The sequence below is a fragment of the Heloderma suspectum genome, chromosome 7, assembly GCF_057233095.1.
Source record: "Heloderma suspectum isolate Gila_16-S chromosome 7, 16-S_ref, whole genome shotgun sequence".
Classification (NCBI taxonomy): Eukaryota; Metazoa; Chordata; class Lepidosauria; order Squamata; family Helodermatidae; genus Heloderma; species Heloderma suspectum.
Window position 1 is genome coordinate 42,169,250 of NC_139464.1, and position 10,592 is coordinate 42,179,841.

At 47.0% G+C, this 10,592-nt stretch overlaps 1 protein-coding gene across 5 annotated transcripts in view; it reads right to left on the reverse strand.

Moving 5' to 3' along the window:
• CARD10 (caspase recruitment domain family member 10) overlaps positions 1 to 8,165 on the reverse strand; it is a 54,763-nt gene extending 46,598 nt beyond the window's left edge. For 2 of the 5 annotated variants that reach the window (XM_084811749.1, XM_084811750.1), the window contains exons 1-4: positions 7,770 to 7,914; positions 6,695 to 6,827; positions 2,252 to 2,470; positions 563 to 700 (exon numbers count right to left, since the gene is read on the reverse strand). In XM_084811749.1, coding sequence (XP_084667875.1) covers positions 563 to 700; positions 2,252 to 2,470; positions 6,695 to 6,701 — 364 coding nt within the window. In that variant the 5' untranslated portion in view covers positions 6,702 to 6,827; positions 7,770 to 7,914. Of the gene's footprint in view, positions 1 to 562; positions 701 to 2,251; positions 2,471 to 6,694; positions 6,828 to 7,748 lie in introns of all 5 variants that reach the window. The other 3 variants (XM_084811748.1, XM_084811747.1, XM_084811746.1) reach the window with 3 other exon arrangements.
• Positions 8,166 to 10,592: the final 2,427 nt, after the last annotated feature.

Consider the following 10,592-nt stretch of genomic DNA (forward strand, 5'->3'; position numbering starts at 1 on the left):
CAGAGAACAGTGTGGTGACAAGAAACAGGGGCTCTACAGGGAAAGGTATGTGGGAGGAAGCCACAAGGAAGGGGAAGAAGTCACACAGTGCACACAAGCATAATCCTGACACCTTGACGCATTTTCTAAATGCTGGCCATAAACTAGCAAACCCCATCACCCTTAATCCAGAGACAACATGTGCAGAGTCAAGCTTCTTGCTTCTTTTCTGGCACAATCTCTCTCTGGCAACCACCCATCTGGCTGATTTTTAAACCTGAAAAGCAGCTCATTTGGGGGTTGCTTTGATGAGAAACAAACAAAAGGCCTAGCTAAGCATGAAAACCTGAAGTGCTTAATCTTCTAAACTGCAGCCACTGCCTAGCATTATAGTCAAGAGTGCATTCAAAAAGAACAAAGAAAAACAGAGAGTCTCGGAATTCAGGTGGAATACAGGCCAACAGGACCCAAGTGCAATTGCATGCATCAGCAGAAAGTCTGCTGAGATTACTCCAAAGAGGAATCAAGCCTCTCTGGTGGTCAGATGTAGACATATAAGAAGTTGCCTCCTGCAACGTCTTACCCAGGATCATAGAACAACGTTGAACTGGCTGCTTCCCTGTCAGTCGGGTGAAATGTTCAGGATAATAGAACTCCAAGGACTCTAGGAATGCTTCATAGCCTCGCTTCCCTCGGCTTCGAAGGATATCCATGAGGAGCCCTGCAGAGACAATGGCAGTCAAAAAGGAGAAGAAAATGCCTCCACAGAACTGATCTGTGCCGCATGATCAGCAATCGAGGAGCTGGAAAGGCCTGGAAAGGCCACCCTAGTCTAACCCTTTGCTACTCCCCAAGAACCAGCATGGGCCTGCAGAGGTTGCTGGATCTAGGAGACGCCGGTTCAAGTCAGCCTGAGTGGGCCTTAAGTAAATTATATGCAGCCTTAATTCTCCATTTGTAAAAGGGGAATGACCAGAACATACTTTGCAGTGGTTGTTGGGAGGGCAAGGCATAAATAGAACTGTACATATTAAAATGTTCTGTAAAATAATGACGAGGAAAAGCAACAAAGTGGGTTCATAGATTCCTGTGTCTGGGATCCATTCCTGGACTGTGGCTTTAGGCCAAGGCCTCTTGGCAGGAGTGACATGAGGAGAAAAACACTGCAGCTCAGAGGAAACGTCAGCAAAGCAACGATGCTTGCCCAAGCAACAGGGTAGGTGGTCAGAGCATGCCAGGAGACAGATGGTGCCAGGAGTCGCAGCTCTGCTGCCAGAACAATGGAGAAGTGATCCTTGGGTGTCCATACTTGGATGTCTTGCTGACAAGGAACTGCAGAATCTGCCATCAGGCATCGAAAGCTGGCCAGGATGGGGCCTGAGGAGGATTTCCTGGAAGGCCCAAAGGAAACAGAGCCAGGGAGCACAGGATGGAGGAATAACACAGAATCAACTCCTCCTACTAAGATCTGAGGCCCCAGGGGGAGGCTGGAGCAAACCTGTACCCGAGGGAGGACTCAACAAAACCTCCAAACTTACATAAATCAACCCACACAATGCAGACCACAGTGTCGAACACACTCACACCCATTGGAAACCACAACACTACATGTGTTGGTTGCAAGTACCAGGGACTCTGTTGGGGGATTCCATCAAGCTAGCACCCAGCTTCCTAGCTTTTGCTGCACCTCCATCCATGGGGATCCCACTTTAACAGAGTCCCTAGCACTTGGGTCCCACATGTGTCATGTCCTGGCTTATCCCTGTGTGAAAGCATCGCATAGCCCCAAAGCAGGACAGAGACAGGTCAAGGCGACCAAACCATTCCTTATCGCAACATGCATAATTTACTTATTATGGAATATACCAGCCTTTCCCAACCTGGTGCCCTCCAGGTATGTTTGAACTGCCCATACTGGCTGGGGGTGATGGGAATTGTAGTCCAACCCATCTAGAGGGCACCAGGTTAGGGAAGGCTGGAATATACCCTGCCGCAATAAAAGCTGCTCCATACGTTGCATGCCAACCCAGATCCAACGGTGTTCCAACAGAGATGGTTGCAGCAAGCATCCTGAGAGACCAGGGGTACACACACATATCCAAACACTCCAAGACATGCATCAAGGAGCCATGACTGCCAGACAGCCACATCCCCCCATCCTTTCTGCCTTTCAAGACACATCCCTCTGCATCACGACTTCTACAAACCAAGGAGGCCTTCCCCACCCACCAGCACCGCTGAATCCTGCAGGTGAGTTCTAAAATTCCCTCACCTGTCCGGTTGCTCTTGCACGGCAACCGAAAGGCACTCAGCACCTCCTCCTCATCCTGCTCATCGATCACGCGACATTGGCGCAGGTACGGGGTCAGCTTTGCTGGGTTCAGGGAGCGGGTGAGCTGGTGCCGCACGCTCTCAATCTTCTCCCACACGGCACCTTCTTCCTCTTCTGCCTCCGAGAAGCTTTGGACCTGGTTGATTGTATCCTCAGGCCCTAGGGGTGCATACTCAAGATCATTACATATGAATTAATTTTCCCTTCAGAGCTTTTAACTAGTCTGCTGGTCTGTACTTGTAAGTCTTTTAACTGGTCTGTAACTGGTCTGTACTCATAAGCAGGGTGGCTGTTGAGCACCCTTTCAATGCATGCTCATGGTTGAAGCGAGAATCCTAACCTCTACCAAGAACATGGAACCAGGGGAGTGTTTGTTATTCTTTATTTACATGTGGAGTATAGCAATGTGCTCCACATGTTACAGGCTATATGCTACCTCCAGTATCAGAGGCAGTGTACCTATGTACACCAATTGTTGGGAAACATGGACGGGAGGGTGCTACTGCACTCATGTCCTGCTTTTGGGTTTCCTGTGGGCACCTGGACTAGATGGACACTTGGTCTGATCCAGCAGGGCTCTTCTCATGTTCTTAATGAGATCTTAGGTAGGCAATATAGAAAGAGTAATACACAAGGAGCAAAAAGGGTGACAGGCTAGGAACAGGAGGCAACACTAATATTAGATGCAGAACTTCAATCCTGAGCACCAAATTTGGCCTGTCCAGGGGCCAAATATGGCCATCTGTGGTTCCCCAGATGGACATGCCCCTTTCCCCTGGACCCACTGATTGGCTGCAGCCCCCCACCCTTTGACTTTTCCTGTAAGTCAATGGCCCTTTGGAGGAAAAACTTTTCCCACCGAAGCACATAGAATTGCATTTGCTCAGACTGATCCTTGTAACTCTTGTCCCTCTGTATCCTCCCTCATTGTTGGAATTTAAACTGTAAGCTTAAAGAGCAGAGCAGAGACTTATTTTTCTTGTTAAGTTGCCCTGTAAAGCACCATCTATGTTGATGGTACTATAGAAGCCATAATTACATGCTGAAATTCCCTCTTCAGCACAACTGTGAAAAGATACAGGAGCCCTGCACATGGCTCCATCCAGCCACCTTATGACAGACAAGGACAAATGCCTCATCAGCCATCAATTATAAGCTAGCCAGAATGGGAGGGCACTGAAGGGTCCAGTGGAGGCTGGTGGCTCTGATTTCAGTGGGGCTGTGCATCCATTCTGGGTTTCAGTCAGAACTGGCCAGAACGCTAAAGGAGCTATCCAATGTGCTGAACCTATTTTGGGGATATGACCTTTAGAGTTCTGGCTGTTTCTGACTGAAACCTGGAATGGATTCACAGCCCCATCGAATTTGGAGCCACCAGCTTCCACTGGAAGCATCCCTGAATGAGCCCACAACAAACACATCTAAAAGCTCACTGGATACAAGAAATCACTAACTATTCAATAATGTGGACAACAAGAACAAAAATAAACCTCCCATAACGAAAAAAACCCTCTGAAAAGCAAAATCGTATCCCTGCCTCCACTCCCTCTCCAAGACTCATTCTTCACATGGCACAAAGCCAATATCCCCAGGGAACAAAACGGCATTGAGTATCCTGGCCATCACTCCATCAGATAGCAGCAGATCTCCTCAGGGCCTCCAAAGCAGCCCAATATCAATATGGCTGACTCATAACCGGAGGCCTGAACCTGACCCCAGGCTCCCTGGAACCGTTCAGTTCCCACCTCAAGGGATTTTCCCAGCCTTTACTAAGGCACTGAAGAGGCAAGCAGAAGATAAGAGCACATCTACCATACAGAAACCCAGATCCAAATGTTTACGTTGCCACTGAAACCGATTTCAGCAAAACTTCATGTTGCCTGCAGAGGTCTAGGGCTGCCCAACAGGCCCGCAATTAGGAAAACCTTTCCAAGCCAAGAGCAGCGCTGAATTCATTCAAGTGGCAAGTGAAAAATAAGCCAAAAATAAGCCATAGAAAGCCTATTATTTGACTCAGAGGTCCTAGCTGAGCGTGCAAACTTAGTATATGATTTCATGACACTTTAAGTATCATGGTTTCCTCCCAGAATCCAGGGAGTTGTTGTTTGGTGATTTAGGGCGCAATCCGATGGATGTTTAGATGGAGAAAAATGTCCTACAACTCCCAGTGTTCACCAGCCAGTCATGCTGATGAATACTGGGAGTTTCAGGACTTTTTTTTTGCCTAGACATCCATAGAATTGCACCTTTACTGAGAGTTCTCTTAGAAATCCCTTAGATGCCACCACCAGCACTAATACTCTGCAATTCTCAAGGTTCCCAGGGAAGGGGACATGACCACTAAAGAAATTCTGTTCTGTAGCATGGATTTGCCCATAGTCTTCACAGGGATTACAGTCAGCAACAGGGGTTTGGACTACAGTTCTCATCGGCCCCAGCCAGCAGGGTCAATGGTAAGAGGTTAAGGGAATTGTAGTCCAAAACATCTGGGGGGCACCAGGTTGCCTAACCCTGGTGTATGGTACCCAGACAAGACCGGGACAGTGGAAATGTCAAGGTTAACAGTCCTAGGCTGCATTCACATGAACAAAAACCAGGGGCATTGAATACTGTTCACACAGGTTTAAGAACATAACACGGCTTTTTTTCAGTCACTGGCAGGAGGACCATCTTCAAAAGAGTCATGTTATTTTTGGCTCTGTCTCCTAATGTGCAAGTTGCCTATTTTCTTGGTGGTGGACAGAAGCACCCAAGAGAAGGAGAGATAACAGACCAGTCTTCCCTACCCAGGCACCCTCCAGATACATTGGAATGCAGCTCCCAGCCAGAATGGCCTGGGGATGATGGGAATTGTAGTCCCACATAACTGGAGGGTGCCAGGTTGTGGAAGGTTGTAATACACTACTCTTATAATATTCACATGAACAAAAAGTACAGGAGTGATGATACTGCTCCTCTTTATAGAGAACTTTTTATTCCTGTTTTCCCAACTCTCTACCAAAGGGAGACCCAAAGAGGAGAAACCAAAACATAGATACCATCTTCTCTTGTGTCAGGAGCCACCTGGGTCCACCACCTTTGGGGAGAGCCCATAGCTTTGCCTGAAAAGGTCCACTGGTTCAATTCCTGGTATTTCCACTTAAACAGATTGCAGGTAGCTGAGCTGGGAAAGGTCCCAGCTCAGTTTGGAGAATGGCTGCCAGTCAGAGAAGATGGTAGTGGGCCTTGGATGGACCAGTGGACTGACTCAGGATAAGACAGCTTCCTGTGTTCATACGTTACATTTCAAATTACCTCCCTTGTTCTAACTCCTGTAGTTGGAAGAAGTGAGTTTGAGGATGACTGCAGCCCTCAATAGGGCAATACATGGCTGGTGCTAGAGGTGAAAAGATGGAAATGGTAGGTCCTAGACTCTCATTAAGGGTTTCTCTCTCACACAAACACACAAACACACAAAGGTTCCTCTGACTACAATATAGTCAAGCAGATATTTAGCAGCAAAGCTTTTTCTCCACACTGGAAGAAGCTGTACCTGCTGGATTGCAGTTAAAGTTCTGGGCATCTTGTGGGACCAAAAAAGAAAAAAGCAACCGCCTTCCTACCCCTCTTTGAACTAAATATAAGCAAGTGTAGCTCTCTTTCTCCCAGCCTTAGCTGTGATGAAGTGATAGAGGCGAGGCAGCGGAGTTCCAAGGAGATGTCCTGAGTCACAAATCTCAGACATTCAAATGAGTTGCTGAGTCATCAAGCACAGGTCTCGCCATTCCTGCCCGCCCGCCCGCCCATGCAGGCTTCCCCAGGGGGCAGGTTCTTTTTACAATAGTTAGTTTGTCATCAACTCTAAGCAATTTATGGAGTTATATATTTAATACTTAAGCAAGACAAAGAAAAGAAATGCCTCTCAGCTAGACAAACACACACACTTCCAAATATAGCAACTTCAGATTTAATATTATCCAATAGAATCTCCAACTCATTACATCTGCACTGTCCATACTATGTGGTGCAGCTTGGCAATTTCAGGCCCTGGATTTAATGGTCTTATGGGGGCAGGGGAGTGGCTTTAGAAGGCCAGGTGTATTGCAGAAGCACACAAGTAACACACACACACACTCCTTGCTTTACAACTACTTCTACATTCTCAATACATTAAAACAACATCTACAAAACTGTTTGCCAATCCTGATATTTTTTTAAAAACACTGAGCATGTGCAGTTTTGCATTTTAAGCTCCATTAAATCACAGCACCATCATGACTACAGGAATAAAACAGAATTTGCTTCTGCTGCCCTCATCACCTGCCACTCTCTGGGTTGTCATTTGGGAGCTGTGGCATCCCGGACTTTGGAACCAAGTTCCAGTCCTAACTGATCCTACCTTACCTGTCATGCTGCAGAGTCAGAGGTAATACCAGCCCAGGATAAAAACTTCTACTTTTGTGAATTCTTCTCCATGGATCTCCTTCAGTTACCGTAAGCGTCCCTGGGCCATCTCACTTTTCGGGGAGATGTACAGCTGGCAACAGAGCACACAAAGCCTGCATTATTGTTATTGTTGTTGTTACTAATACAGTACAATCCTTCCCTTCTCTTTCGTTAAGTAATTGTTAGGATGGTGCTTCTTTTCAGCTCTGGGCATTCCGACTTCCTCTCTTTTCTCTTGCTCTATCCTCATGCATCTCTCCCTTACTACGCTGCATGTCCAAAGTACACACCGCCTAAAAATGCTGACATTTCATCGCACAAATGTTTGAACCACTCAAAGGGAAGGAAAAATGTTATGAAATGGCCCAATGATAACATCACCTTTCACCTCCAGCCCGGCCTTAAATAACTTCACTGCTCAACTCTTCCCTTTGGCCAAACTCCATGCGTGGGTGTTGAAGGCATACAGCGGGTGTTGAAGGCATACAGCACGGCACTGGCAGCTTACGGGTCTTGGAAACAAAGCTAGCCTTAATTTAAACCAGGGGGCACCAGGGCGTCTCCCCAAAACCTAGACCCAACGCCAGGCCTCAGCCTCTTCACTTGAAAAGAAATTAAATGAGAGTATAATTGACCAGGTACAGAGTACCTCTCCTGCACAACATTAATAGCAGATGGTTTCTCCATCACCATATAGCAGGATGGTGAAGAGAGGCAGAGCTTTCAAGGCAGAGGGGGATGCTTTTCCAAGCATCCATGGGCCCCAGTACCTCTGAGTCATTTTAAAAATTAAGAAGCCCACATAAAAATGAAATTCTATCTACAAGCACACACACACATGGCACACGACAAAGGAAACAGAGGCAAGGATAAAAGGGGGTAGAATATGTGCTCATTTCAGTTTTGCACACTAAGGCTTAGTTACAAAAGGATTTGGGTGCATTCACACACGGTCAGGAAAAGGGTTTCTGACCAGCTGGCCAGAAAACATTCCCAACTAAAGCGTACTTACACAGACACACAAACACCACACCTTTTCCTCGCAGATGTACACCAGCATCCTCACGTCCTGTTTGAATCGTGAGGACTATTACCTTGAGCCTCTTAGCTGATGGGCTAATTCCACAGAGAGTGAACTCCTGGAGCAGCACAGGACTTTGCCAACTTTCCCTTCCGTCTGTTTACTATGCCTCGCCTTCTTCCCTTCCCTTTTCTTGCTTTCCTTCCTTTGAGCCCCTTCCCCCTCTCACTCATGCTCTCGCCTACTCATCTCTTGCACACTCACACACACAGAGACAGACACCTGGCGGGAGCAGTCAGCGGCAGCCGCCTATCCCAGGCGAGAAAGTGGGGGCAGGCAGGGATTTGCCTTTGAATGAAGAATTCGAGGTGGCCTGAGCCAAAACAAGTCCCAGCAGCCCCTCCGCCTGCTCAGGAATGTGCGCCGCGTGGATTCCATTCCCAGAGGAGAGAAAGGCAGCCCGGTAGGCGGGGATGGAAGGACAAAAAGAAACAAGAGACCAAAAGAAAATGATTGATGGGGCGGGGGCAGAGAGATAAAGATCCTTCCTGAACACAGTGTAGGGCAGGCATGTCTGTTCCCTTCTCTAAAGCCTGCTGCATGGATGGATGGATGGATAGTGGAGACACATGCAGCATTTCTAAAGCACTTTCTAAGGGCTTCAGATGTGTTACCTTCAGCAGCGGTGTCAGGGAGGTCGGTATTGGTCTCAGTGGTGTGGTGATAAATATTGAAGTGCAGGAGGACTCAGGAGCATCACACACCAAAGAGCAGCCGTACACACAGCATAACACCCAATCTATGAAAAGCAAAGATGGATGCGCTGGTCCATGAGTAAAAAAATTCAATGGGGATGGGGGGGGGGGAAGGACCATAATACAGTAAGGCAACCAAAATCCATAGGCAGTCAACTACCTTTATTCAGACAAACTCAAATGCCACAAAAGATTGTGCAAGGTTTCAAGTTCTCCAGAACTCTTCATCAGGCTAGGGGGCATAAGAGGCAGGGGATGGGGGGGAAGGGAAACAGAAAAGTTTAAAAATTGGGTCAGATCTTGTGGCTGTCAGGTCTGTAGTATAGGCTCAGTTTCAGTATTAGGTTGTTGTTGTTCAGTCATTAAGTTGTGTCCAACTCTTCGTGACCCCATGGACCATAGCACGCCAGGCCTTCCTGTCCTCCCCTGTCTCCCGGTGTGTGCTCAAGTTCATATTCATTGCATTGGTGATGCTATCTAGCCATCTCATCCTCTGCCGTCCCCTTCTCCTTTTGCCTTCAATCCTTCCCAGCATCAGGGCCTTTTCCAGTGACTTTTCTCTTCACATTTGGTGGCCAAAATATTTGAGCTTCAGCTTAGGTATTGCCTAACTGTGAGTTTTTTTCCTCTCTTCCTCTTTCCCCCCACCCCTGGATTTTGGATTTTTTCTTTAGTTGATTAAGATTGGTACAACTGTAATCCTTTGCCTAGTTACCTGGGAATAAGCTTCATTTAACTCACGAGTACTTAGTTCTGCCCCTTCAAGGATCACTGCCTTGTTGTGGCGAAGGGGCTTGCGTAACTCAGTGAAGCCATAAGCTATGCCGTGCAGGGTCACCCAAGATGGACAGGTCATGGCAGAGAGTTCTGACAAAATGTGGTCCACTGGAGAAGGAAATGGCAACCCACTCCAGTATTCTTGCCAAGAAAACCCCATGGAACGTATCACAAGGCTAAAAGATATGACGCCGGAAGATGAGCCCCTCAGGTCGGAAGGTGTCCAATATGCTACTGGGGAAGAGCAGAGGGTATTTCCAAGTAGCGCCAGAAAGAGTGAAGCGGCTAGGCCAAACCCGAAAGGACACTCAGCTGTGGATGTGTCTGGCGGTGAAAAGAAAATCCGATGCTGTAAAGAACAATATTGTTTAGGAACATGGAATGTCAGATCAATGAATCAAGGTAAGCTGGAGGTGGTCAAACATGAGATGGCAAGATTGAACATCGACATCTTGGGAATCAGCGAACTAAAATGGACAGGCATGGGCGAATTTAATTCAGGTGACCATCATATCTACTATTGTGGGCAAGAATCCCTTAGAAGAAATGGAATAGCACTCATAGTCAACAAAAGGGTGGGAAAAGCAGTACTGGGGTACAATCTTAAAAATGATAGAATGATCTCAGTACGAATCCAAGGCAAACCATTCAACATCACAGTAATTCAAGTCTATGCCCCAACCACTGAGGCCGAAGAAGCTGAGGTTGATCGGTTCTATGAAGACCTACAACACCTTCTAGAACTAACACCAAAAAAAGATGTCCTCTTCATCATAGGGGATTGGAATGCTAAAGTAGGAAGTCAAGAAATCACCGGGATAACAGGCAGGCATGGCCTTGGGGTACAAAATGAAGCAGGACAAAGGCTAATAGAGTTTTGCCAAGAGAACACGCTGATCATAGCAAAAACTCTTTTCCAACAGCACAAGAGGCGACTCTACACATGGACGTCACCAGATGGTCAATATCAAAATCAGATTGATTATGTCCTTTGCAGCCAAAGATGGAGAAGCTCCATACAGTCAGTAAAAACAAGACCTGGAGCTGACTGTGGCTCAGATCATGAGCTGCTTCTTGCAAAATTTCGGCTTAAATTGAAGAACGTCGGGAAAACCACTAAACCATTCAGGTATGACCTAAATCATATCCCTGATGAATATACAGTGGAGGTGAGGAATAGATTTCAGGGATTAGTCCTGATAGACAGAGTGCCTGAGGAACTATGGACGGAGGTCCGTAACATTGTTCAGGAGGCAGCAACGAAATCCGTCCCAAAGAAAAAGAAATGCAAGAAAGCCAAGTG